This window comes from Artemia franciscana, chromosome 4 (genome assembly GCF_032884065.1).
Source record: "Artemia franciscana chromosome 4, ASM3288406v1, whole genome shotgun sequence".
Taxonomy (NCBI): Eukaryota; Metazoa; Arthropoda; class Branchiopoda; order Anostraca; family Artemiidae; genus Artemia; species Artemia franciscana.
The window spans coordinates 37358283-37386077 of record NC_088866.1 but is presented as its reverse complement, the minus strand read 5'-3'; the positions used below and the strand labels follow the sequence as shown (position 1 = coordinate 37386077).

At 34.6% G+C, this 27795-nt stretch overlaps 1 protein-coding gene across 1 annotated transcript; it reads left to right on the top strand.

The window, feature by feature from the left end:
* The first annotated feature begins 664 nt into the window (after positions 1-664).
* On the top strand, positions 665-27259 carry LOC136026377 (COP9 signalosome complex subunit 7b-like). The gene is made up of 6 exons (XM_065702924.1): positions 665-760; positions 10567-10716; positions 15091-15249; positions 20360-20447; positions 23835-24055; positions 27031-27259. The coding sequence occupies exons 1-6, from the start codon at positions 758-760 to the stop codon at positions 27187-27189; spliced, it is 780 nt and encodes a 259-aa protein (XP_065558996.1). The 5' UTR covers positions 665-757; the 3' UTR covers positions 27190-27259.
* Positions 27260-27795: the final 536 nt, after the last annotated feature.

Sequence of the window (27795 nt, the reverse complement as noted above, 5' to 3'; positions counted from 1 at the left end):
TTCAAAAACACAAAACGTGTACGTACACATATCACTGTGCCAAATCTTACAATGATAAAGGATTGGTATCCAAATGCATTTAAGCTATGTATGATGATGTTCATGCATTGCATGCTAGAAACCTGAGTAAATGAGGATAGACGAACACATGTACCAAATTAATTACTATTATAAAATTCTTTTTGTTGTACGTCTGTATTACATAGATTACATTTTGTCTGTGTTTGACATACCTTTGCAAGATGTTTGTCGGATTACGGGGGTCTCACTGTGCTTGCATAGGTGATGGTTGTGCAAATGAAGAACAACTGACCAGGGAGAGAAAGGAGGAGGTTGAACACGGCCAAAGGGAAAAAGAATAACTTGACACGTCAATACGTTCAGTGCCAAAGATGATTTAGTTTCTCTGTCTAACACATTAAGAGAATAAAGTTTTGGCACAGGCAAGGATTGGTTGAGGTACGATTTTTTTAGTTTGAAACGATCGCTTTGAAATATGCCATAATACTTTTCTTTGGAAAATTGAGGGTAAAACCTCTTATACGAATGTCAAAATATAGAAAACACTTTCTGTTTAGGCTTATATTTGAATGTTGAGTGTGAGAAGGAAAGTCGAAAGGTTTTACCAAAAGTAATTTATGGTCACATAATTTACTATCGGCAACGGTAATCTAAAAGCAGTAAATTTGAATTGTCAACCTTATTGTTTTTTGTTTTGTTATTTTACAATCACGAGAACAAAACATAGAAACCCATAATGGTAGTCTTTAATTAGAAACATTTTTTTAAATTTTATATATGTAGCAGTGGCTGTCGTAAGACCAGTCAATAGCTATTGGATTTGTCTATCTTTACAGACAGCAAATGCATTACTGGGATTGGCCAAATTAACTAGGCCTAATTGACTTTCAGAATCTGAAAGTAAAAATAGTTTGGTAATATTCTTACAAAAGTTTTTAAATTATAAAATTAGGGGCTATTTTGATTTGGAAAATTAGTAAATTTCATTTATTAACAGGGAAAAGTTAGGTGAATAAGACTCCTGGATCCTTACTGATCCAATGGGATGTATTTTGAATTAGGCCTACTTATCTCTGCTCCTTCCTCCTTCAAAGGGCACTGATTTGGGTAAAATTCTAGCTAATTGACTTCTTGCTATCTCAGAAAGGGTTTTGGTTGGGAAAAATGAAACTTTCAGGAATGAATCTACAGATTAAAGTATGTCCCGGGAAGGTATTTTAAGCAACTACTTCCACTCCTTCTAGAAGGCCCTGATCTTTGATGACCTTTAAAAATGTGTGTGTTATTAAAGTGAAACCTTGCAAAATAGGTCTTCTGCTTAATTGAAGTACAATAAAATTGTTTTTAGCTTCATAACTGTGCTCAATTCCATTTTATAAGGTTTTAAAGATATGCAAATACATTTCCTAAATTTTGAAAAAAAACATTGATATGGCTCAAAATTCTACTCAAATAACAGGAATTGCATTTCCAGAACTATAGACAGAGAAAAAGCAACTAGTAACTGAAAATTAAGGTAACTGTTGTTTTGTCAAATGTCAATAGGTATAGACCTGTCATGTAGGTAAATTTCAGGGCCCTCTAGAGAGAGAAGGAGTGGAGGTTGATACTTTAAAATACCTTCCCAGGACATACTTTAGCCTGTAGACCCATCACTGAAAGTTTCATTTTCCTAAACTAAACCCTTTCTGAAATAGCAAGAAGTCAATTAACTAGAATTTTACCCTGATTTCTGGTGAACTTTTGCAAAGTTTGTGCTATAAAAGTGAAACCTTAAGATATAGATTTAGGTCTACATGGGTAGTATAGGCTATTTAAAAAAAAAAACACAAGAAACATGTTTTGAGCATCATATCCTTGGTCAATCCCAATTTATAAGGATTTAAAGGGGAAATTTCTGGAATAGTGGCTCATGAAAAGGATGACATTCTAGAAAAAAGTAACACTTCTGGGCTAGATTCCAAATTTTATTTTCATTTTTAGCCTATGGTTGTGTTTGAGTTTTTGACTGTTCAAAACAAAAGGAAGACAAAGTGGGATGTAGCCAATTTGAGTTATTGTCATTTCTCACCAGCACCATCACAGGATCTAACTTAGTTGGCAGACATTACAATTTAAGGTAATTTTGATAAACTCCACCTCCCCCCTATAGAGAGGGAGGAGTGAGGGTGGATTGTCAATAACAATGACCAAGATTATAAAATTAGCCTTCTATGTATGTCTTCTTTTTGTTCTAGAATGTCTCCTTCTACAGAGCTGCTATTGTAGACTTTACTTCCAAGGTATTGCTCAATTATTTTTGTGTATTATATATGGCAGTTCATTGTGCATGAAGATATCTTTTTCCAATAAACCAATAAGTCATAGAACTGCTGAGGTAATTTTCAATACAATTGATTCCTATATAAAAGAAAAAGTTTTACAGTAAAAGAACTGTGTCAGTGTATGCACTGTTGCTATGCAGGCTTTGTGTAAGAAAAATAGCCATGTGGTTACAGGAGTCCTAGAACAAAGGCTGTGTGCTCTGTGGACATACTGCAACCTTCAGAGAAAATCACTGGTTTCCAGAGCATTCCCTGGAGATTTCTAAGCAGTGCTTGATACAGCTATAAAAATTGTGAATTATGTTAAAACAAAACCCTTACTTCAAAAACTGTATGAAGAAATGGGTAGCCACAATATATTTGTTCTTCTGCATATAGAAGTTTGCTGGTTATCCAGGAGAAAAGTACTGATGCAATTACTGGAATTACATAATAAAGTTACAATTTACTTGAAAGAAAAAACTGATTATATTAAACATCTACTGGACAGCAAATTCATTATCAAGCTCACTTATTTGGTAGATATTTTTTTCCAAATTAAACAAACTTAATTTGTATTTACAAGTTTCAAACAGATAAGACATTTTTGCAGTCCACAATAAAATTCAAGTGTTCATGAAAAATCTTATACTATGGAAAAGTTACATTAGTAATGGCAAGTATGATTGTTTTGAAATGCTTGAAACTTTTATTATTGAAAACCAAATGCAGCCTAAGATAAACATACTGTCTGAGATTTCTATTTATTTACCACTATTGAAAAATAATTTTGACAACTATTTTGGGGAAGAGATGAAAAAGCTCAAGTTGGGTTTGTAACCCATGTCAAGACAACTTGCCAGCAAGTATGTCAACAAAATCAAGTGAAGAAGTTATGAATTTGTCAGAAGATACATTGCTGAGAAATAGTTTTAATTATAAATTGTTATTGACATTCTGGCTCTCTTTTGCTGATAATTATCCTTGCCTATTTGATGAAGCTATAAAAGTCACCCTCCTCTTTACTGACTTATATCTATGTGAGGCTTAATTTTCAGCTATGGTTTACATTAAAACTAAGTACAAAAATAAATTGGATATTTCAAACTCACTACAATAAAATGTAACTAAAGTTGAAGTTGATGCTGAAACTGTAATGAAGAAAAATTGGAAACAAATACGTCCTTCATATTGAAATAACTTTGTAAAAAATAAACTTGCTGGTGTAGTCATGTAAGTAATAAAACATTGTTTTATTTTGTATTTTAACAGCTTTCTATTCATTTTAGTAACACTTGTAAGTTTTTTTTTCATTTCAATTAGAACAAATAAGTTTCATTACTTGACACTATAGAATCTGAGCATTACCAATGTTAATTCCCTCTTTTCTCTAAGACAGCAGAAAGGTGGATCCTAAGATGAAAATTTTTGTTAGATGGGTTAGAAACTAGTCAACTTTGTGAAAATCTGCTCTAAGTAGATTAGTAACAATATCCATCTAGATAAGGGAATAATTTTTAGAAATTGCATTATAATATCCAACTAGGCATATATCTAATTATTTCAGTGACGAATTTATATTATACAACTAGTCAGATTGGCTATGTAATTTTCTTTTTAGCAATTATTATTTAACATAGGCTACAACTTGGCACATATATAATCCCCTCAGCAATTGCTTGATAATATACAGCTGATCTTAAACTTTTGATCCTCCTTTGCCTCTAGAAACACCTAGGGCATCTACAAGTAGTCTCTAGTCTTCACAATATTCTGCTGCTTCCAGCACATTTTCCCACTTGGGTCACAGAAACATGTTGAGAGAGCAGAGATCTGAATAGTAAGTGCAGTGTAGCATGCTCTGGGAATGACCCTTCCTTTGCAATCCTGCAGTTTGCCACTGTAAGATTGCCTTGAGAGTTCTAATATTCTCTATTCTCAAGATATGGGCAAGATATTGCTGTTAAGATTGGCAGATGGTATTTGTAATAAGGGCCTGGTTGGGAAATTTTTGAATCTCAACATTTGAGACTTGATAAAATTGTATTTTCAATAATGGATGAGTTGGATAATTTTGATGATGTGTAAGTGTAGGAGGATATTATTGTATATTCTGTAGAATGTACATTATCCATTGAGCATATTCCCTAAGTGACATATTGTTCCTTGTTTTTTATCTCATTTAATTAAGGTAAAAATCTACCATTTGATTCAAATGTAGTGCTATGGTGAAATTTCTCAGGTAATTACTTCATGTGCATGTATCTTCTTTTGATTTCAAACAAATCCAGTAAACTTAATCATATAAAAATATTTTATTTTTGCCATTTTGTTTTTCAACACTGTCAATAGTTCACAGGTGGGTTTATGCAGCATGAATGAAAGATATTACTGATTGCCTTCTTTTGCCAAAATTGATCAGAAATGTGTCAAAATACACCAATTTTGTTGCTTTCAAGCAACCAAATTCAATAAAAAAAAAAACTGAAAAAAATAAACACCATTGATTCCATACTCTCTTCAGAATATAAAGAATATACTGACAAAATTGTCCAGTATGCTAGCAAGTGTGGATACACAAGCTAAATTAAGATGCCCAAAGTTCAAAGGTATCAGTAGTAGTTAGCCTCAGGCTAAATACAGGTAGAGATTTTGTTTTCAATTAGTTTCATTTGGCATTGTAGGGCAATGGTTGAGAAGAAATAAGCACAAAAACGATGCAAAACACAAAATCCAAAAACTTTTGTGTGTAGCCTGTGGCGGGTTGTGCACTAAGTGGTGTATCCTTCTTCTAACTAGAAAATTGATTGAGAAAATTAAAAAATTATCTTTTTGCTTATTTGGACAGGGTTTCAAGCAATATTAGTATTTTCTTGTAAATTTCAGTACCCTACATTTTTGTACCATGATTTGGTTTGTGTTTTCAAATCAACAAATTATTTGTGCTTTAGTCACCTAACTCAATTACTTTCTAAGATTTCAAAAAAGTTTATCATCAGTAATTTTATCAAAATAACAATATATCATTCAATGCTTTCTAAATATAATAGTTGCTACTGTTATAACAGCACTTCCTCCACCTTCTCTAGTATGTGATACAGCCCCAGTCTAAATACAAAACTTTGTATTCTTATTTGAATCTATTTATTATCAACATTTGCTTTGTAAGTCCAACTTGAAATAAAAACAAACAACAGTTCTGTATTTCATTCATTTAATGTTGTATATAACTTTGGTCTATATACAGGCATTAAGGGTAGCAGGCTGGCATGCAATTGTAATGCCCCACTAACAAATTTTCTTGCATTATGCTTGATTCAGGCTTGCCATGAAAGACAAATAAGCTTGCAAAATTAAGTGGAAGGCCTAAAAAATCTTACTTTAAGGCTAATAGCTGCCCAACTTCTAGTATGTAGTAAGGTTAAGTTGACGCTTGACACTTTTAAGTGAGGCTAAGCTTAAGTTGAGCCAATAGGGAGGCAAATTGTTTTTTCAAACTTGTTTCAGACCATCAATTTTATTAACATATTTGAAATAAGCCAATAGTAAGGCAATTCCCAAATTCAAGCTTATTTCAAGGCTATGATTTTGAAATTATATTTGAAGCAAGTCAACAGAAACACAAGTCTGTGGATCAAGCTTATTTCAATTAAGTATAGTTAAAATTATGCTTGCAACAGGCTTGCCATACATCTTTGATTCAAACTTGTTTCATACCTGCAACTTTGAAAATATACTGGGATCAAGCTCACAAAACTAACCAGTAGCAAGGTGAAAGCTGACTCGAAGTGGGATGCCCATGTTCAGTATATCCTAAAACACTTTGGTTTCCCTTCTAAAACTTTTGTTAAAAGTTTCTTGCCTCCCCCTAAGAATCTTCTCCAACTTTATTGTTCTTTTATTCAGCCAATACTGGAGTTTTCTTGACCAGTGTGGCATTTCAGTCTTTCTTCAGAACATATTTACACGATTGAAAATGTTCAAAAACAAGCACTTAGAATCATAAATGGCAAAGGAAAGGTTCCATATCATTATCTACTTGGTAAGTTCAAGCTCACAACATTGGTAGAGAGAATTGTAACAATTTATTGTTATTTATTTATTTTTTCTTTTTGACTTTTTAACTAAGTGTTGACTTTTATGTTTGACATGAATGTCAAGTTCATGTCATATATTTACTAGTGCTTGTTTGATGCAAAATTCACATTCGGTGATAGAAAATCATGCTGTGATAGAAAATTTGAAAATAAAGTTCTATTCTAAATCATTGATTTACCTTGCTATTGACTAGCAAGCTGATATAAAGCCAAATTTTTGATTCATGCTGGGTTTCTTTAAAATGTCGTGCAGCAAGTATCCATTGCATCATGGATGCTGATTTGATTCATAACAATAATTTCATTAGCTTAAGAAATTCTACTGTTATTTACCTATCAAACAAGATTCTGCTAGCTTACAAAAGCACAATTCTTAGCAAACAAATTTTGTTAGGATGGCAGAAAATCTGCTATAGTCAGGGGTTAAACATAAGGATAAAGCATAATATAAAGAACTAAACTCATTCATTATGCAATAGTAATGCATAAACTTAGACTAAATTAAAAATTAGGGCCCAAAAAAAGTAAGAAGATTATATTTAGGAAAATTTTTGAATGGCAAATCCAATTCTACCACATTTTTTTTTAATTATATTGTTTTTATCTCAGGGTTAGCCCTCATACAGGTTTAAAAATTGCTCAAGCATTAGAAGTTGTGGAGGTAGTCCAAGGTATTGAAAACAATTTCCAATGCCCTAATCTGAGCAGAATATCTATTCTATAAGATTTCATTCACTTACTTAAGAACTTTCCAAGACTGCAAAAGATCCTAGACTGCAGTTGAACCACTCAATCAAGTATGGATGCCCACCAAAAATATTGCAGGGGAGGGCACCAGAGTAGCAGTTGTGAGGGGAAGAGGGGAATATATTTGAAAATAAAAGGTTGCATGCAAAGTAAAATTCTTTAGAAAAAAATGCATTATTTTTATATACCAAATGAAGCAAAATTCAACAAATTTTTAAATGGTGAAGGTCTATTATACCACCAACACTCAAAAAGATAAGTTAGGTTAATCCTAATGAAAAAATAGCATGATGAAAACATAATACTTTAGAAACAAAGTTGGGCTATATATTTGCACATTAGATAGGTGAGGGGGTAACCTGATCTAAACTAACCTAATCCCCACCCCCAAAAGGTCTCGAGTGGTATGTTGATCCAATTTATAGATTGATAATGAAAATATCTCCAAATTTATCATGAAATTCTATCCCTCGTCTCTGCATAGGTACCATGCTTTCCCTTTTTCATTTTAGAATAATTTTTCAATCTAAGTTTTTCATATTTTCAAAATTTTGAAAATTAAACAGAATAGCAAAAGAAAACAAAATTTAAACTCATGGCCCAGCTGTCTAAAATAACCCTTTTTGCATTGATACTCAGAATTACACCAAACGTAAACGTGTTCAAACGAAATTCTTTACCAGGAGTCACAAGAAAATCTTTGATGAAATGCTATAGTCTTACAAACATTATGATTTTGCTAGCATAGGAAGATAGGTCAGTAATTCAATGATCTATGTCTTGTTTTTGATGTGTAGTTAATAATTGAGACAAAAAATTTGGAAAGTAGTGAAAAAATTATGTCAAGGTAAGTGGAAGTGATAGTTAATAGGGGTGGATTGTCCCTAGTGATTGTTCACTAGGGGTGGCAACCTGAACATAAGGGGATTTTTGGGGAACCGATTTTTTTTTCTACAAGACAGATTTTTCGGGAAATCCCCAAAAATTCAGAGATAGTGGAAGCACTGGTATTTTCTGGCAAAATCTGCCAATAAATTTTACCTGGCCATGAAAACTCCCCAGTAGCATTGCTACTATGCTACCCCACTTTTTGCACAACAGATCAAAACTTGTGTTTTGACAGCTTTTCTTTGAGAAAGAATTATCTTTATATGTTAAAAAGGTATCAAACAGTTTGTGATAGCAAACTGTAAGTAAGGAGCAACCTGGCTCAACAGTAACCAAGACTCTAAAAAACGGAATTTTGATACCAATAGTTACATCAAAAGAATCGGATTTTTGTGCTGATTTTAAATATATAAGTTACATCAAGTTTAGTTTTACCCATGTAAAGTTAGCCTGAGAAAAATTGCCTTATTTTTGAAAAAAAGAGGAAAACATCCCATAACAGTCATAGAATCTTAATGAAAATAACACCATCAGATTCAGAGTATCATAGAACCTGATCTTTCCATGGAGGAATTTTTCATGGGGAAAGAGAGTTTTCCATAAAGTTTTTCCCAACATTACTGCTGGTTTTCCCAGCATTATTCAAAAAACGATCAGAAATTAAATAAAAAAACTAGTTTTTCAACTGAGAGTAATGAGCAACATTAAAACTTAAAATGAACAGAAATTATTGCGTATATGAGGGGGTTCTCCCCCTCGTCAGTACCTCGCTCTTTATGCTAAAGTATTCTTAGTACTTTCAAAAGAGCTATTTATTTTGATTAAATGGCATTTGTTATTCAGGGGTCATTCTTAAAGGACCAGAACAAAATTAAAATTTTAGCGTAAAGAGCGAGGTATTGACGAGAGGGTGAACCCCCTCATATACGTAATGATTTCTGTTCGTTTTAAATTTTATTGCTGCTCCTTACTTTCAGTTGAAAAAAAAATGTTTTTTAATTCAATTTTCAGAGAAAATCTGCCAACATATTTGAAAACTGCCAAGTAGCAATGCTACTTTGCTACCCCACTTTTTGCATGGCGGCTTTCAGCTTAAGTGCTACTTTTTCCTAATCTTGATGTCAATTTCCTATTCTGCTTTTCTTTCCTGATATTGCTGACACTGTTCTGAATGCTGAGTGTGTTGTCCAGAAGGGAATATTATTGGTACAATGTTCACAGATAGTGAAGAAACTTCCTAACGACATTCCAATATACAGGTCAAGCTGTTGTCAAAATTCATTTGAAAATCACTTCATTAAGCAGAGACTTTGGCAGTTGATTAATGATGTATCCGATTTCTATTTGAAGAACGTATGTTTGTGCTTTCAAAACCACAAAATGATGTCACTAAGGAAGAAGATTGAGGCTGGTATTGTTGATCAAAAGGAAGAATCCCTGAAATATTGGAAATCAAAAATTAAAAAAAATGTCACCTGCAAATTACTATGCTTTGTTATCATTACAAATTATGCTATAAAGTGGATACAAATGATGTTAGCTGCTAAAGGAAAAGCTGCAATAATACTTACTTACTTGGATCATAGGAGGATAACAAGGACTTAATCAAATTGTGTGAGCAGCACTTGCAATCAATGTTCATAACATTATGAAAAGTACAAGTAGATAATTTTAAATCAAACATCTAATGGTAATAGACTATAAGTGAAGAATGGCCTTAACCAGTAGTAATCAAAACTAAAAAAAACGAAGTCCAAAAAAATAATATAGGCCACATAAAACAAAATTGCATTTTATGCTAATTCCAAATATGTAATCAAACATGTCACAATCAGCTGAACCCCTGCCATTAGTAACCAAAAAGAAACATAAATTTGAAAACAATGTACACATTCAAGAGTCTCCATTCTATGCTGATTCCAAATGTTTAAAATTTATGCATAAGCGAATTTACATAATCTTAGAAAAAAGGGGAAAATCTACTTAAAAACAAGGAGAATAGATTTATATTGCACCTTCACAATCTGGATGTTCAAGAACGTTTTGACAGAATTTTCAAGCCCCTATCAACAAGAGCACCAAATTAAGCATTTTTCTTTTAATGGTTATTTTTTTCCAGCAGGATTGATTGTGTTGAACTAGGACTATAAAATTTAGGGAGAAGTTTCATTTGAACCGAAATTGTGAGTTCTAGCTCCCTTTTTAAGAGCCAAGATCTATTAAAGGACAACCAAGTCCCATCCAATGCTGTTTCTTGCCCCTGGAGCCTGTTGAGGAAAACTTAAATGTTTTTACCTTGATGCAGTAGTTGCCCAATTTTGGGGTAATTTGTTTTAATTGCCAACTGCTACTGCTACTAGTGTTGTGATTCATACAAAACTGCGAAATGTTGTTCAGTTCTTGTTTATTATTTTGTTTTTCCTAAATTGGCTTGAAATGCTTAAGAAAGGATTCCAATAGCCCTTTCCAAATATTTAATATTTATTCTTAATTTTTGTCTTATGTTGCAGGTGATTGAAAAAGCTGGTGTATTAGAGCCATTTTTATTGCTTGCTAAAACTGCTCGAGGCTCTGCCATTACTGAACTGATTAGGCAGGTTACAGAAGCTCCAAATATTTTTGTTTTTGGAGAACTTCTGGACAGTCCCAATGTCAAAGAGGTAATCCTTTTTTCAATTGTTGTATTTGTAGAAGCTTTATTACTTCAGTAAAGAGGTGGAGAGATTAGTCACAATTGGTATAAAATGTTAGGACTTCTAGCTCAGAATATGTAATATAGTTTTCCGTATTATAAGATTAAGTTTTATTCTCAAAAGGGCTCTAAACTGCAAACATTATTGAACCTGGATCAATATCAATTTGCTTTATATTGTACTTTTTCAGGTTTTTTCTTATTTCTATCCTTGAGGAAAGTTTCCATGAGAAAATCAAAAGTTTAGTTTTACTCCTGTATAATTATGAGAGTTTTATGTTTTGTTTTGGGCACAGCAACCCTTATGTAGTTCAGTTATAATTATAGACATAATTATTTTCGTCTAAAACTTGGTTTTTGATTGAAAATGATGGAACATGAAAAACAGACTTAATCGATTTTTCCTCTTACTGACTTCATATATACTCCCCACATGGTTAGAAAATTTAGATAATGTGGCTTCTTTTTTTCAGTTTTTCATAAATAATAACAGTCCACAAAGAAAAAGATTGCATGAGCTTCAATTTAAAAATAAAAAAAGGCCAATGGATGAACAGGCTTTTAATGTTGATGTTCATATAATGAGTTACAAACATGTATGTGATTTTGATGCTTGAAGAAAAGAGTGTATCTAGAGATCCAATAATCAAGATTTATGTCATATTTTTTTTAAGGCTTTTGGTCCGTTTTTACAGAGGGTATTCTCCTTCCCATAATCCACCCATTTGCAGTGCACATGCATGTTACTATTGCATTGTCTTTCTACTATTGACGTGGACATACCCGTTTTTGTTTTCAAAGGAGTTGGGGTTGAACTTAAAATGGAGTTGAACCCAAAGAAGCTAGGGTTGGACTTAAATTGATTCTAAAATGCTTTAAGTATTGTATGTATTGTATAGAACACTTTTCAACTTTTAGTTTTATGCACTCACTCCTCTAAGGATTGTTTCAGGGAGGTATGAGGCCCTCAAACAAGGGTGTAAGTAAGGATTTTTCCTGGAAAAGGTTTTTAATCGGCCAGTTAGGGTTGTAAATTTCCTTTTTGTTCTTTTGAACTTTGTTTATTATTTGCTTTTGGGTATTTTTTTTTTGGGACCACGAGTTCTCCAGGGTATATCCTATCTCCCTTATTTCCTCTGGAGTTTCTGCCTATGGTTTATATGTGTTTTCAGATTTTCTGTTGCTAGAAAATAATTTTTATCAAAGATTCTGCAAGTATTTTTCTAATGCAGTATTTCTTGTGTATATTTCCGTCAATGATGGGAGGTACTTCACACACTTTGCTTATAGAACTATTTCATTTTCTATGATTATGCCACCATAACTTGGATTTTGTTCAGACTTGGCTAAAAATTTCAAACAAAAGGAAGGGAAGTCCAAAATTAACTCGGCAAAATATTTGAATTTGAAATAAATGTGAAGTTAGAAAAATTGCCAATATTTTGCAACAATCAAGGACAAGAGGTTGCAAGGTATTGCCAAAATCTGCATATACAAAATACTAAAAAAGGTCATCAAGGGCCATACAAATGTAACCGCTAACTATGTTAAGGATCTAAAGGTTGTTACTAGCGCAACTATTGTAGCCTTTTGTCAACTTTTAAGAATGTCCAAAGACTGAGTGCTGGTAAATTTGATGCGGACGACCTTTTATTGAGTTATGGTTTGCATGAGTTTTCAGAGGCCGGAAGGGAATGTTGTAAGTTAGCCTACGTAGTTGATAAAGTTCGCAAAAAATTCTACACTTCATGCTTCCTGGGAGATAAAAACAGTGAGGTTCATCATTTCTTAGAAAATATTATTGTGTTTTGCTATCTTCAGCTCCTACTAAGTGGTTTTTTCTTCAAGTGTTGGTGTGATTTTCTCCCCGAGAAGGTTATTTGTTAGGATATCTCCACTTTATTACTGAACAGTTCCTTGGAGAAGAAGTTTGCCCAACATACCTGTTTAATGTCGTTCTTACAAATTTTGTGTTTCATCTGTATTTAAAACAAAATTCCTCCCCAAAAGTCTCTCTTAATTAAAGCCGTCCTGGCCGAGTGGGTTGGTGCGCTGGATTCCGGATCCCTTGTCTGAGAGTACGCGGGTTCGAATCCCAGTTGTACCCAATTCTTCAGTTTGTGACGGGGGTCAGTGGCGTGACTCTGTAAGTTTAGCCAGAGTCGACCCAGCTCTACATGGGTACCTGGAGAAATCTGGGGAAGGTAAACAGGAAGGGTGTGCGAAAGCACAGGATGGCTGGCCCCCAACCCCCCATTGCACTTCCTGGCTGAAGGGCCAAGAAACGGAGATCAGCACCGCCGGTACGGACTGTAAAGTCTAATGTCGTATCCTTTACCTTTCTTTTTACCTCTTAATGTTTTATGAAATAGATCTCTGTTAAAAAGGAAAAGATCTCTTATATATATATATATATATACTTTTTTTATTTCACCTCCTTTCCTCTTCAACACATGAAAACACATCCTTAACTCCCTTGTGTATTAATTGTGAATAAACTGGTGATACAAATAGAAAAAAGAAACACAAAACTTTCATTTTAGGAAATATTAATGACTAAATATTCCAATGTACTACTACCTTCATTTCTTAAATTATTTTCTTCATTTAATATAAAAAGTCGACCTATACATAACGAAACTATTAAATAAACATCTCCTTTAGCAGTCAAAGATTAACAGCACAAACAGTGCCTTAGTGCTGTGGCTCTAGGAAACCTCCCTTCACATTGACCATATCCATGGTACGTCGCAGGTCCAACTGTCGATCTCAAATCTAAAAAAATGAATAAATCTGGAATGCTAGTTTTATGTTAGAAAATACCGTTATAACAGAAAAGCGCACCACCAATGGTTAATCTTACATACAATCAGTAGTCGTTTATCAGTACTTTAAACTAAACTGATTAAACTAAGTTGTTTATAATGTTTTAGTAGTTTCGGCTGCTGATTCTAGACGCTTATGAACAACAAAAATACCTTCTTATTTTATTTATTAATTTTAAAAAGAACTTCAAACATCACTTAGTGACATATTATATTCTTCAATCTAAAGTGCTTCTCAAAAAATATTTTCGTACATGAACTCAATACTTTATAGTTAGGAAGTTTTGAAGTATATTTAATAGTTATTTAATAGTTAATAGTTAAGTAAGAATATTTAATACTACTACTAATACTACTAATAACTCACTGCAGCACCAAGCCGCCTATGGCCAACACAGCTACGCACGCTCCTCCTCCAACCTAATCTATTCAAGGCTTTTACACCTTAAAGCTTTTGCACTTTAAACTTTTACACTTTAAAGCTTTTACAAGGCTTTTACCAAGGCTCTTTATACCTTCCCAGGAAGTTCACATTTCCTTTAAATCTTTATTTATGACATCCTCCCACCCCAGACGAGGACGACCTGCTATCCGTGTAGCCTCAGTTGGTTAGTCAAAAAGGACAATCTTTGGCAATCTGTTATCCTTCATTCGCAGAACGTGGCCTAGCCATCTCAACCTTTCTTTCATTATAGCCTGAGAAAGCGGGATTGAACCTACATTTTTTTTACAATCTACTGTTTGAAATACGGTCAGTCAGCCTGGTACCCAGAACAATTCGTAGGCGATTTCTCTGGAAAACATCTAGTAAATTTTCGTCCGCTTTTCGGAGTGCCCATGCTTCAGAGCCATATTTGACCACTGTCATCACTGTTGCTTCCAATATTCTAATCCTGGTTTGCAGACTTATCTTCCTATTCTTTCAAACCTCTTTTAACCGAAAAACACCCTGAGCCTTAGCTATTTTACTTTTAACGTCTTCACTGTTCCCACCGTCTTTACTAATAATGCTACCCAGGTAAGTGAAGCTGCCCACCTGATCAATCTTTTTGTTACCCAACGTCACCTTTTCATTTTCACTTATTCCTAGCCTTAGTGACTTAGTCTTCCGAACATTAATTTTCCAACTTATTCTAGCACCCTGAATTCGCAAAACCTCTAAAAGTTCATTCATTTTGCTCTCACTTTCATCTAATATGCTTAAGTCATCAGTATAATCTAAGTCCAGAAGAGTTTTTACTCCCCATTTGATTCCGTGGTCTCCAATTGACTTTCCTGTGCTCCTTAAGACAAAGTCCATCAAAATGATCCATATAAAGGGATCATTAAAGACCATATAAAGAATATTATAATTAAGACCATATAAAGAATATTTAATAGTTAATAGTTAAGTAAGATTAAATAGCTAATTGTTAGATATTTGATAGTTAAGTAAGAATTTGAAATACTTGTTGGAACACTGATGCCATATTTTTCAGCTAAAGCTCTATTGTGATCTATTATTCTTTTTCAAATAGATAGAAAGTAGTGGAAATGTAGCTGCTTTGGACACCTTGAAGATATTTGCTTACGGCACTTATAAGCAGTACAAAGAAATGAAGCTTCCCGAACTGTCACCCCCTCAGACGAAGAAGCTGAGACAACTTACTATTGCAACAATAGCTAGTCAACAGAAGGTAATTTAGTTTTATAAGATGTAAGAAAAGGTCATAAACAACTACAAATTGCATGCATTGCTTAGAATCAGAAGTCACTATGTCATTTTTATTCATAACAAGTTAAATGGTTCTAATAGTACTCCTTTGTTGACGTTGCAGCATCGCATCAAGTGGATGCGCTCATGTTTTCTAAAATGCGTGGTGGTCATCGCTAACTGATTAACAATTTCACTGATTGAAAATAGATCAAATATTTTTCATCCTCTATGTCAAATCCACACTGTGAATTTTTTCCAATTGGTCAAAAATATTTGCACCTCCCTGATCCAATACCTTTTCAGAGTCGTCTGATGCCGCTGAATTTTCTCATGTTGGCATCCGACGTACCATCCCGAGACTAATAATAAGTTAATCGGGAAATTTTTTTTTAGATGTTTATTGGCTCCTGAGGGATGTTTATGGGTACAAATTCTAAATTATGGCAATCCCTAAAAAATTTTCTATGCTCAAATCCTACATGATTTGAAAGTGCTCTAGTCGAAAGATAAAAATTTACAAATAGGTTTGAGGATCAAAATTTAGCAGATGGTTAGATTGTAGTGCAAGCTTTGAATGCTTGGAGCTTTCAATTTGCACTTGTAAGAAATAGATTAAAGGATTCACTTCATTTCTCTCGTAGAATCTATAGATATCGGTATCTATAGGTGGTTACCATTTTGAAATATTAAATTACGTCACTGAACTCCCACAAAGAGGGTGCTAGGCCCTCAAAACTTTAGGTCACTGTCCACTACGCCCAGTCAAATCCAACACGTTCAATAATTATTTTTTTTTCTAATTTTTAGCAGTCTCAGGGTGGTGTAGAGCCTCTAAGATAGCCGAGGAATTAGAACTCTTTAAGAGGTCGGAGCTTAGAGTTATAACGTCTACTTGGGAAATGGAAAAGATTATTCTAGTGGGTTTTCTTTAATTACTTGGTTTATGATCCACACGTAGAAAAGAGTATGGAGGTGCAATAACGCTAAAAAAAAAAAAATAAAACAAAGGAGAAAAATAAATAATTAACCAAAAATCGGGTTGGGTAATTGTGACGGAATAACAAGCGTAAGCCATACAACCTTAGTTGGAGTTTCCTGTACTGTGCCCATAGCTTGAAAGTTATGTTTGAAGCACTCAAATTACGCAAAAGAAACTTGTTTTTCTCCAAGGATGGAAGATGAAAAATCGATGCAAAGAAAGTAAAAGATATAATCTGAATTTAGTTTAAATTACAATTTCTAGGAATGGGAAACGACCTGAACCAATACGGTGGTGCCAACTGGGAGGGGGCACTTGTGGCTCCCTAGACTATGAAAAATACGTTTTTGGGGGGTGTTCTCAACAAGAAAAATGTTTGTTTTTAGTATTTTCTTCTGAACAAATTGAAAAAAATAACAGATACCCCCCCCCCAAGATGTCGAACAATATATCTTTCCTCTCCTCTCCCAAACTTTTGTTAATTGACACTACTGAAACAGTAGGGACAGAATTATCCACTTGTTCCACACTAAGATACGTATTGAATTCATAGAAAGTTGGCAAACTGACCAAGATTTAGACATACATATATATGTATATTGTGGCAAGAACTGTATTAAATGGTTTTATATGGTCAAGGAGGCACACTCGTGCCTCTATAAAGAGGCGACACACGACAATGTTAAGCGATCTTCGGTTCCAGTGGTCGCAGAGGGATGGGGAGGGATGCATTTCGTAGCCCGAGCTCCAACTAAGAAACCTGCAAAATTTCATCCCCCTCCAACTTTTCCTTCATGGGGAAAATCTGGCCGAAAGTTTCGACTTGTCAACCCCAGCCCCCCTTTAACGTTGTTCGATCGGCTGAAATTCACAAGTTAAGGTCCCCTAGGGCCCAGGAGCTTATCCGCGAAATTTCAGCTTGATCCGATAACTCCTTCCCTGTTTTCCAGAAACCACGCATAGCCACTTAAAATTCATTTACTTTTTTTTTCTAGACGCCTACAGGTCACATCCGACATCGGATCTGGGTGTACGAAGACTCATTCGATGCGGAATTCTCCGAGTAATTTTCCTGGAAAGTTTCGTAGGAAAATCTTAAATTTCCGAAAGTTTCGACCCTCCAACCCCCCCCCCGTTTAACGTTGTCCGATCGGGCTGAAATTCCTAAGTTATGGTCCACTACGGCCCAGGAGCTTATCCGCGAAATTTCAGCTCGATCCGATAACTCCTTCCCTGTTTTCCAGAAACCACGCATTAGCTATTAATTAACGGATTTCTCTCCATAAGAGCCCATGTTAATTTGAAATTTTTAAGATTTATTGAGAAGTTATATTTACACACATGCAAGTTATTAGCTCAGTTGGTAGAGCGTGAGACTTTTAATCCTCGGGTCAAGGGTTCAAGTCCCTTACGGGCGGTTTTTTTTCACAACATCAAAAAAATTTTGATAACACCTGGACAGCTTATCATTTGAGAGATAACAGAATATTAGCTTCTTATGAGCAAAAGAAACATTTCGGTCATTCTATCTATTTTTTTTTTCTATTTTATACAATGATTTAAAAGCGGGGGGGGGTTTCCTCTCCTAATTCCTGTACGAGGAGTACAGGAATTATTAAATTACATCCACCATGGATTGTAGAAAAACGTACAGAAATAATATGAAAAAAACTTCGTTTTCTCAAAGAGTTAAAGAGGCTGCGTCCCAAAGTCGAACCTTAAAACGTACAGGAATTAGAAGAGGCAGTTGGGGGGCTGCCGCCCCCCAAACCCCCAGCTTTTAAAGACTCTTTTGTACAGGTTTTTTGTTTTTTTGCTAACCCCCCGCTCTTGGCTTGGGAAAGGCCCTCTTTTAATTAACAAAACATTGAAATGAATGAATAATGGAATAACTTCGAAAAATGTTAAACACAAGAGGACAGGAGAACCATTGCGCCGAAACTAGTAATTAGTAACAATGAAGTCCCCCCACAAAAAAAAACCTGTACAAAAGAGTCTTTAAAAGCTGGGGGTTTGGGGGGCGGCAGCCCCCCAACTGCCTCTTCTAATTCCTGTACGTTTTAAGGTTCGACTTTGGGACGCAGCCTCTTTAACTCTTTAAGAAAACAAAGTTTTTTTCATATTATATATACAAAAACCAACACACGATTATTTTACGAGACACTTTTTTTGTAAATGATTGAAAAAGGTCGTGAAAATTTAGAAAAAGTTTAACTGAATATCTTAGTACAGACCTAAGAAATAGAAGACCCTAGAATTCTTAGAGATTGTGAGCTCTTAGAGATTCTGACTTTGCTCTTCCATAAAGTAATACAACGTCATGGAGCAGTCTTTTATAAAAATCAATGTGTCGAGATGGAAGATACTTTACATCACTTACTGTATGTTTTAAGGTCCATCGAAACCAGGATTTTGCTTCAATGATGGGAGGGGGGTGGCAACTTGCAAATGAACTTGTTGGCCATTAAGTTTCTGAATTATTCGTATACTTTTTTTTTGTCAATCGTCGCTGGGGAGGAGATTCAATCCAAGACCTTCTCTCCAAGCATGACTTGGTATTAAAAAGTGCTCCATCAAGTACTCTGACTAATAGTTTTGGCTTGTCTTATTGGGGAAAGGAAATTTTGTGGAAAAATAGTTTTAAGTAGCAATTAGTTTTTGTTCGTGCTATCATATTGTAAATTCTGCATGTTAAGATGCAGATGTGTAGGCTATCCTTTGATGCACACACGTCAGTTATTGCATCTTGAATAAACGTACTGACAAATAACACATAAAAGGACCATAGAACATTAAAATCAGCATCAGTAATCAGCATTTTATTTAATCGATCAACGAATATTAATATAACCATATAGGTATCAAGTTTAAATAACCATCCAATGCTTAATGAAATATCTGATTTGGATAATCAGCTATGAACTGTTAAGCTATACTTTCTTGCTAAGCATAAACTATATATTTAGAGATAGGGGTTCAGATGTCTGACCCTTAAATGAGAAGTATATGGGTGCTTTTCATCGATGGGGTATACCAGAATTCACCTGGGAAAGGTGGTGATTAAAGCTCCAAAAGGTGTATTTTTGTTTGCCAATTCTGTCGAAACGACTTCATAGGATCTGAAATGCACATTGCTCATGGGTTCTTTGGATTAATCTAAGGCATTGTTTTAGCACTGTCTAAGTAAAAAGTCACATGTCTTCCTCGTATTATTCTTTGCTGGACACCTTTCATAGAAGGGTTTGTCGTAAAACTTGAGAGGGGAGCATTCGATTAGAAATTGAAAGTTTTATTGTCTTTTTTAAGGTCGAAATTGAACAGGAGGTATCAAAGTTTTGAGACATCAATTTTGATCAGAATATTTGACAGAACCGTCAAACATGCCTCAGGGGATGATATGACTTCCATCGACTTGGGACAGCGGCAAGTAAATGTGCAGTTTGGCAATTATGTATAGACGGGATTTATAGTTGAAAAAAAGGACGGCTACGTCGTTGACCTTGGGTATTTGATTGGATTAAAGCTTTCAAGGATCGTTTTCTGGATGAAGAGAATCCCATTTGTTATTGGAGAGACGGGTGGTTTAGGGGGCCTGGAAATGGACCAAAAAACTCTATCTCTTATTAGTTTGATGCTTCAAGTCGTAAAATCTTAGGCAAGATGGAACATATTATACCAAAAAATCGCTTACGGCCAGAAGGACGAAATTTTTTTTTCTCTGATCAGCTTTGAACTTAAAGTCTTTGGGTTCAAGGACTTGTGATACCGTGTATATTTTAGCCGAATGACATACTTGTCACTTTGTCACTGACGAAGTGACAAGTATTTAGCAATTTTTAATGAGATGAAAGCATGAACACCAGTCTTTAGAGGACTTATAGTTGCTTTTTAAGTAGTAGTACCAGTAATAGTTGCAACTAGACACATGGATTTCCTCCTACTTTAGAATTTTGCTTCTGAAAAACAAAACATTTGGGCTACAAATTTCTGTTGTCGTATTTTCGACTAACGTTGTGTCTTATCCTAGGGCTGCAACTCTTTCTTCCTGCAGTAATAGTAGCCCTGATGATTAAAGAATTATCTGATGAAATGATTTTTATTCTATTTTCAGAGCATTCCGTACGACGTACTTAAGAGAGAGTTAGATATCTCATCTATACGAGAACTAGAAGGACTGATCATCGATTGCATTTATAGTGGTAAGTTTAAAGTGCATGATCTTCCTATTAAGATCGCTTCTAAGGAAGGGGAGACAACCTAATATTTGAACACTGAGCTTAGAATTCTAGTAAATTTCAACTGGAAACTGACTTAGACAACTTGCACAAAAAATGCAAACTTTGTTGGAAAAGTCTTTAGTCTAATAATAAAATAAGAATATATATATATATATATATATATATATATATATATATATATATATATATATACACGTATTTTTAAACGAATGTACTCACTTTAGTACCAAGTAGCATGTACTTCAGTATCAGAGCCGCGTACGCTCCTCCCCGCAATTTTTACAAACCGTCTTTTTACCCCCCTCTCAAGAATTTCTGATTCCATTTAAATCCCTCCGTGTGACTTCTTCCAACCTAATTCGTGGGTGACCTGCTTTTCATTTGGGACTAGATGGAGACCGAAAAGAACGATCTTTGGTAATTTGTCATCCTTCATCTGCAAAACGTATTCTTGCCATCTCAATTTTTCTCTCATTATAGCCTTAGAAAGTGAAATAGAGCCATATTTTTTGTACATCTTTTTGTTTGATAAACGGTCAGTCAGTCGGGTACTCAGAACAATCACTAAGCGATTTCTTGGCTTACGGACTCTTTGGATCCGTAGAATCCGTTTCTACTTATCCATAGAATTCTTTGGAATTCTTAAATATACAGAGAAAGAATCTAGCAAATCTTCCTCTGTCTTTTGGAAAGCCCACATTTGAGAACCATACTTGACTACTGTCATGGCTGTTGCTTCCATTATTCTATTCCTGGTTCGCAGACTTATCTTCCTGTTATTCCAAACTCCTTCCAACTGTGGAAAAACACCCTGGGCCTTGGGTGATCTGCTTTTAACATCTTCACTGTATCCATTATTTTCACTAATAATATTAACGAGGTAACTGAAGCTATCCGCTGGATTGATCATCTGGTTACCCAACACCACCTCTTCACCTTCACTTATTCCCAGTCTTAGCGATTTAGTCTTCTTAACTCTTCAGCAATTTTTCAAGCCTATTTTGGCACCCTGAACTCTCAAAACCTCCAAAAATTAATTTAATTCGTTAACTTTTTATCTAAGATACCCAAACTATCTGGATAATCTAAGTCTATGAAAGTTATATTTCCCTTTTGATTCCTTGTTCTCTCATACCCTTTGCCATGCTCTTTACGATAAAGTCCATCAAAATAATTCATATAAATGTAGATTAAACACAACCCTGTGTTCTATTCAATGCCAAACCAGCTACTAGCCTCATTTCCTAGCTTAACTGCAGCAATATTGTTCTTGTTCACAGTTCTAATCACTTTAATGTATTTATCTGGAAGACAATGCTGGCATACGACCTTCGCTAAAGCTCCTCCAACGGCTGAATAAAACGCCTATTCATAATCTATAAAACTAGAGACTAAAGGAGTCTGATGATTCAAGCTCTTTTCATTTATTAATCTGAGTGAAATTCGGTCGATCGTCTCCCCTTCCTAAAACTACAACTTTCTTCTCTTTAAAACTTTGTTTGCAGCATCTCTAAGTTTCAAAAGTATCATTATACTAAGTAATTTGCTTCCTACATAAATCAAGCCTGTGTCTATAGTTACCCTTCACTCTTATCAGCTTTCTTACTAAGGGTTCCAATCAAATTTTCATATAAACTAGTGATTTCCCGTTTCTAAAAGGTACGTCCCCTTTTCAAAAACCGTATTCAAAATCTTGAGTAATTTGTCTCTAACTTTGTTGCCACCATGTTTCAGGAACTCGCTTATCTAATTAATAATACTTGAGGTCTTAATATTTTTTAACCCTTTTGATACTGTTTATAATTCTTCTTTGGAAAATAAACTGTTCTTTACTTCCAAAATATGGAACGACGTTTCATTCCTTTCAATATAATTTCCTATAACTTTATCACGCTTTCTCAAAATATTTGGGCAATCTCTTTTTAAACGTTTCCTCAACACTAATTGAAGCCCTGTTTCTATCTGTAGCTGGGACATGTCCAGATTGACTTATTCTCAGCGTTTTAATAGGCTAGTATAATATTTTACTATTATGCTGCCTGACCGTATCTTCCTGAGCCTTGGGAATCCTATCCATGTACCCACTTGACACCTCTCCTGTTTACTAAACTTAAAGCGTTCGCTAATATTCTTAGCAGCGTTTCTAGCTTTCCTTGCTAAGACACCATGTATTAGTTTGCAAACTATTTTCCTAAAACATGCGACCCATCTTCTAGTTTGTCAAATTATAGACTATCCAGTTTCATATTCAACTTTTCGTGGTAATTTCCTGCCAAAATTCCCATCCTGGAATCTATCAACGTCATAACTTCACAAGAGATAGTTAACCTTCCTAAACTTTACTTTCAGATTACATCTAGGTAATAATGGATGGTGGTCCTTACTTTTAGCATCAATAACAGCACTCATATGTCCTCTATCTTGCATCGATTCTTCCAGTATTCAATTTAAAATATCATATCAATAAAGGTTGGCCGTCTTACCATCATGTGAGTACCGTATTATATTTTCTAATTTCAGTATAGTTGAACATCGACATAATCTGTTTAATTTGTCTGCTGTCAATAAATTTTCAACTCGCATTTAATAATTCTTAGGTCAAATAAGCTGTGAAATAATAGATATGTATGTGTCTGTCGAACAATTTTACAACCCAAAAAAACAGGGGGGGGGGGTCCACCAGCTAGGGCAGAGTAGTTGTCATACATAATGTGAGAAAATTTTTCGTCTTGTCTATTCTTCGATAAATGAATGATTTTGAAGCCGCTCAAAACATTTCACAATCTAGTCGAAAAGAATTCTCCCTTTTTTTTGGAAGCCATATCTTTACAGTAAAGCTACTGCTGAAAGTAAAATGTTTCCCAATTTGTAGTGAAAGTAGAAGAGTGTTAACTTAACTACCAGCATGCTTCTCCCTTCTCTTTACCTCGTGTTTTTGTCTTCTTACTTCCCCGTTCCATACCTCTTGCTCTTCCTTACTTATTTCTATAAATTTATGAAAGAATAAAGCATATTTCGCTCTTGTTTGAAGGATTAACTGAAGTAAGACTATTCGCAGCATAGTCGAATGGAAGTGGATTCTGTGGTTGCCGGAGATTTGTCCCTTCCTCCTGTAGATGCTAAGCTTCAAATTTACGGGTATACTCCAATCTGACTGCGGTGTAGATACGGCGTAATAGATAAAACACTGACATATGTATTTGATACAGTAGTAAGGTCTTAATGGCAAGAATATAATATATTTTTTTTATATACAAAGTTAAACATAGGAACTTCCTGCATCCTTACCTCATTTCTCTTTTTCTTCAAATTTCTGAAAGGATAAAACATATTTTGCCTTTTTTTTAGGTTTGATTGAAGGAAGGCTTGATCAGAAGCATAATCGGGTGGAAGTGGATTGCGTGGTTGGGAGAGATGTGTCTCTTCCTGCTGTTGACGCTGTTATCGACAAGTTGTCATCTTGGTGCAATAACTGTGAGAATGTTATGAAAAATATAGAAACTGAAGCGATACGGGCCAATACAGAAAAAGAAAGCTTTCAGACACATCGTAGCTCAATTGAGAATGAGGTAAATTAAGGGTACAAATCTAGGCTTTTGTATCGTTGTATCGTCTGTATCGTCTCATTGTATCGTTGCCGTTTTCTCAATTTGCTGTACCAGTTTTCTGGGGTATCCGACAAGCTAATCAGTGTGACATGAAACATTATGATTAATTAATAATAATTAAAATAAATAAATGTACATATATATATGTATATATATATATATATATATATATATATATATATATATATATATATATATATATATATATATATATATATATATATATATATATATATATATATATATATATATATATATATATATATATATATATATAACTAAAAAAAGAAAAAAAAAACTAAAAAAAGGAAAAAAAAAGAAAAATAAAAGAGAAAAACAAAACTAAAAAAAATAAAAATAAAAAAAAATAAAAAGAAAAAACTAAAAAAACTAAAAAAAAGGAAAAACAAAATAAAAACTAAAAAGAAAAAAAGGAGAAAAATACAAAAATTTATTTCATCATGTACCATTTCAAAAACGAATGTATATACAGACCGGGACACCGGGATACAAATGACGACCGGGACACAGGGAATATTAATGACGACAGGGACACAACTACAACGGGGACGCTTGGGGGCACAAGGGGATATATAAATGACGACGGGGACACAGGGAATGTTCGATTAGCGATCACCATCAACTAAAAAAACTAAACAAAAGGTAAAAAACTAAAAAAAGACCAATTCAAAAACGAATGTATATACAGACCGGGACACCGGGACACAAATGACGACCGGGACACCGGGACACAAGGAATATAAATGACGCCCGAGACACTCAAAGAGAAATCACAGACTGGGACACCGGGACACAAATGACGACCGGGACACAGGGAATATAAATGACGACCTGGACACAGGGACACAACTACAACGGGGACGCCGGGGGGCACAGGGGGATATATAAATGACTACGGCGACACAGGGAATGGTCGATTAGCAATCACCATCAACAAAGCTCAAGGGCAATCATTAGAATCATGAGGTATAGATCTGAATACGGATTGTTTTCCCATGGACCATTATATGTTGCATGTTCAAGAGTCGGTAAACCTGACAATCTATTTATATGCACAGACAATGGGACAGCGAAGAATGTTGTATATTCGCAAGTTCTACGTAGTTAAATATATATATATATATATATATATATATATATATATATATATATATATCATAAAAAAAAATTAGTCTCGAATCTAGAGTTTTAAGAAGCTAAAGAGCTTATTTGTGACTTGAGATCTGATTAATGGCTTTTGATAAGTTTGCGGATAATTCCTTATTTGACTTTCTTTGACTGTTTTATTTTTGGGGCTTTTTAACTGACACTTGTGTTTGCGCGAAACGTTAAAAGTTGGATAATAATTAATTTTTACGAATTCTTTTTTATGCTTCTCAGCTTGACTGAGTTGACAAGAATGTACTGAATAAGAACTAATTTCTTAAGCCTCTGGTACTAGTGCTGCATAGCTCGCTTTTGAAGCATTTTAACGGTGTTGCCACGTTGGTCTTCTTGGTCTTTTTTCTAAAGTAATTTCTAACTATGACCCATGCCCGAGGCAATGTGATCAGAATAGCTTGCAGTAGCTTCGGTTGTATTGAATAATTTTCCAAGGAGACTTGCTGGTGAGAATGTGAACAAGTACCTTCATCCAATAATTGATTGGCAATGTGGAGCCTGTCCCAGTTTCTAAGTACTGTTATTTTTTATCTACCCCTGGGCATATCCAGGAGTCCGGTGAGGGAGTGGGGTGTAAGCTTAGCGAATAGCATGTCATCACTTTTGGTAGTCTTTGTCTCCTTCTTATGGAGACTTGCTGGCAAGAATTGAGAATAAATAGATTTCTTCAGTGATCGGTTTACCCTGGAACGTGTCAGAGTTTGTAAATACCATTAAAATGCATCAACCCCTGTTTCCACAGAAATGCGCTACTTAAAACAGCACAACCCTTCTATCCCTAACTGGCACGTACGCAGGAGGGGGGCCGAAGCCCCTCCCCCGAAATTTTGTTAAATGTTTAATTTCCCCATGGTTTCTTGGGATTTCTTGCAAAAGTAAGGCATTTATTAAGAATCTAGATACATGTGTGAAGCCTTTTTGGGGGAATTTTACTGCATGCAATAATCCGGTCTAGTCACTACCCAATTATTAACCCATTTTCTATCTAACTTTTTACCCTCTTTGAAGTAAGTAGCAATTGTACTTTTTTTTTTTTTTTTTTTTTTTTTTTTTTTTTTTTTTTTTTTTTTTTTTTTTTTTTTTTTTTTTTTTTTTTTTTTTTTTAATTTATCTATTGTAAAGAGAGTTTGCTTTCCGCAGCAAAATAGAACTATCCTTGATATTAGGGCGTTTACCCTTTTCAGGATAAAGTAAAGCTTTTAATGGATCAGTTTTGGAAACTATCATTTTTCATGAAAATCTACGTTTTTGCAATAGAAGAAGGGTTAACAGCACCCATATTGCACTGTTAACCCTAAAATTTCCCTTTCAGTGGGATATAATAGATTAATCACTGGTTCTAAATCGCTATGAACACAACCTGAGTTTAAAACGTACTTTTGAGGCTTCAGTCTTCTTCCTCCCATCCGCTACAATACTACAGATTAAAGTTAATCTGTATTTTCCGATATACATGCTTTTTGCATTACTAAATAAAAAAAGTGCTACTTTATATCTGCTTTTTTGAAGGTTTTGCCCCCTCCCCCCGAAAATAAAGTCATGTGTACGTGCCTGATCCCTAATGTGAATGGGCCGTGTTTTGTCCCTCGTAGGTATGCATAGCCAAAACCTAACGGACAAGACTCAAAATGTTTTTCCAGATGCGGGTCTAATGTACCAAAAACAGTATATTTTCAAAACTTTGGCAGGAGATCCCTTATATTTTTCTTCTTACATGTGCAATATAGCTTTTAATCGTTATATCTAAATTACAGATAAATAGTATTCGTAAAACCGTGAAAACCGGGTCTGCAGAACGAGAAGATGTGTTGATGGAAGAAGGCATCAGAGACGCTGGGGATAAAGCACGAAGAGTTCCTCATCAACGAAAGACTCCGCGACGTCTTCTTTCAAAGGATACTCATAAAGACTGATTATTTTGATTTTTCACATTTCTCTCTTTTCTTTTGACTAATAAAAATGCGTTCAGATCTTTGTGATTAACTTTCTCTTTCTCCCCGTGGTATATTCAAGCAACAGTTTTTTTGAGGATCGTAAACAAATGCGGGATGATGGGGTTGGTTGAAAGTCTACTCCCCTGTAATGCTAAGATTTCCCCAAATTTTAAAATAATCTGTAATAGTTATTGCTGTTAAACAATAGTAATTTATTAGAGAACCAAGGAGTCTGAGGCCACAACAGCTATGCACTTTTTCCATGGACATTATCCTATTCAAAGCTCCAGTGTGTGCCCTTTCCATGGAGGTCTGATTTTTTTAAGGGTCTTCTTATGACCTATTCCGTCTCATTCCTGAACAGCCTGTTTTTCGTTTTGCCCTAGATGGATGGCCAAAAGTACAATCTTTAGCAATATGTCATCCCTAAAACATGATCTAACCATCTTAACCTTTTTTTCTTTATAGTCCTAGGAAGTGGGAATTTTTGTTTACCCTAAGTAAAGAGTGGAGTGGACTCGGTGTATAATTTTTTTTCACTAAGCTTTATTCGTATGGAAGGAATTTTCTTAGAAATTTCGAAGG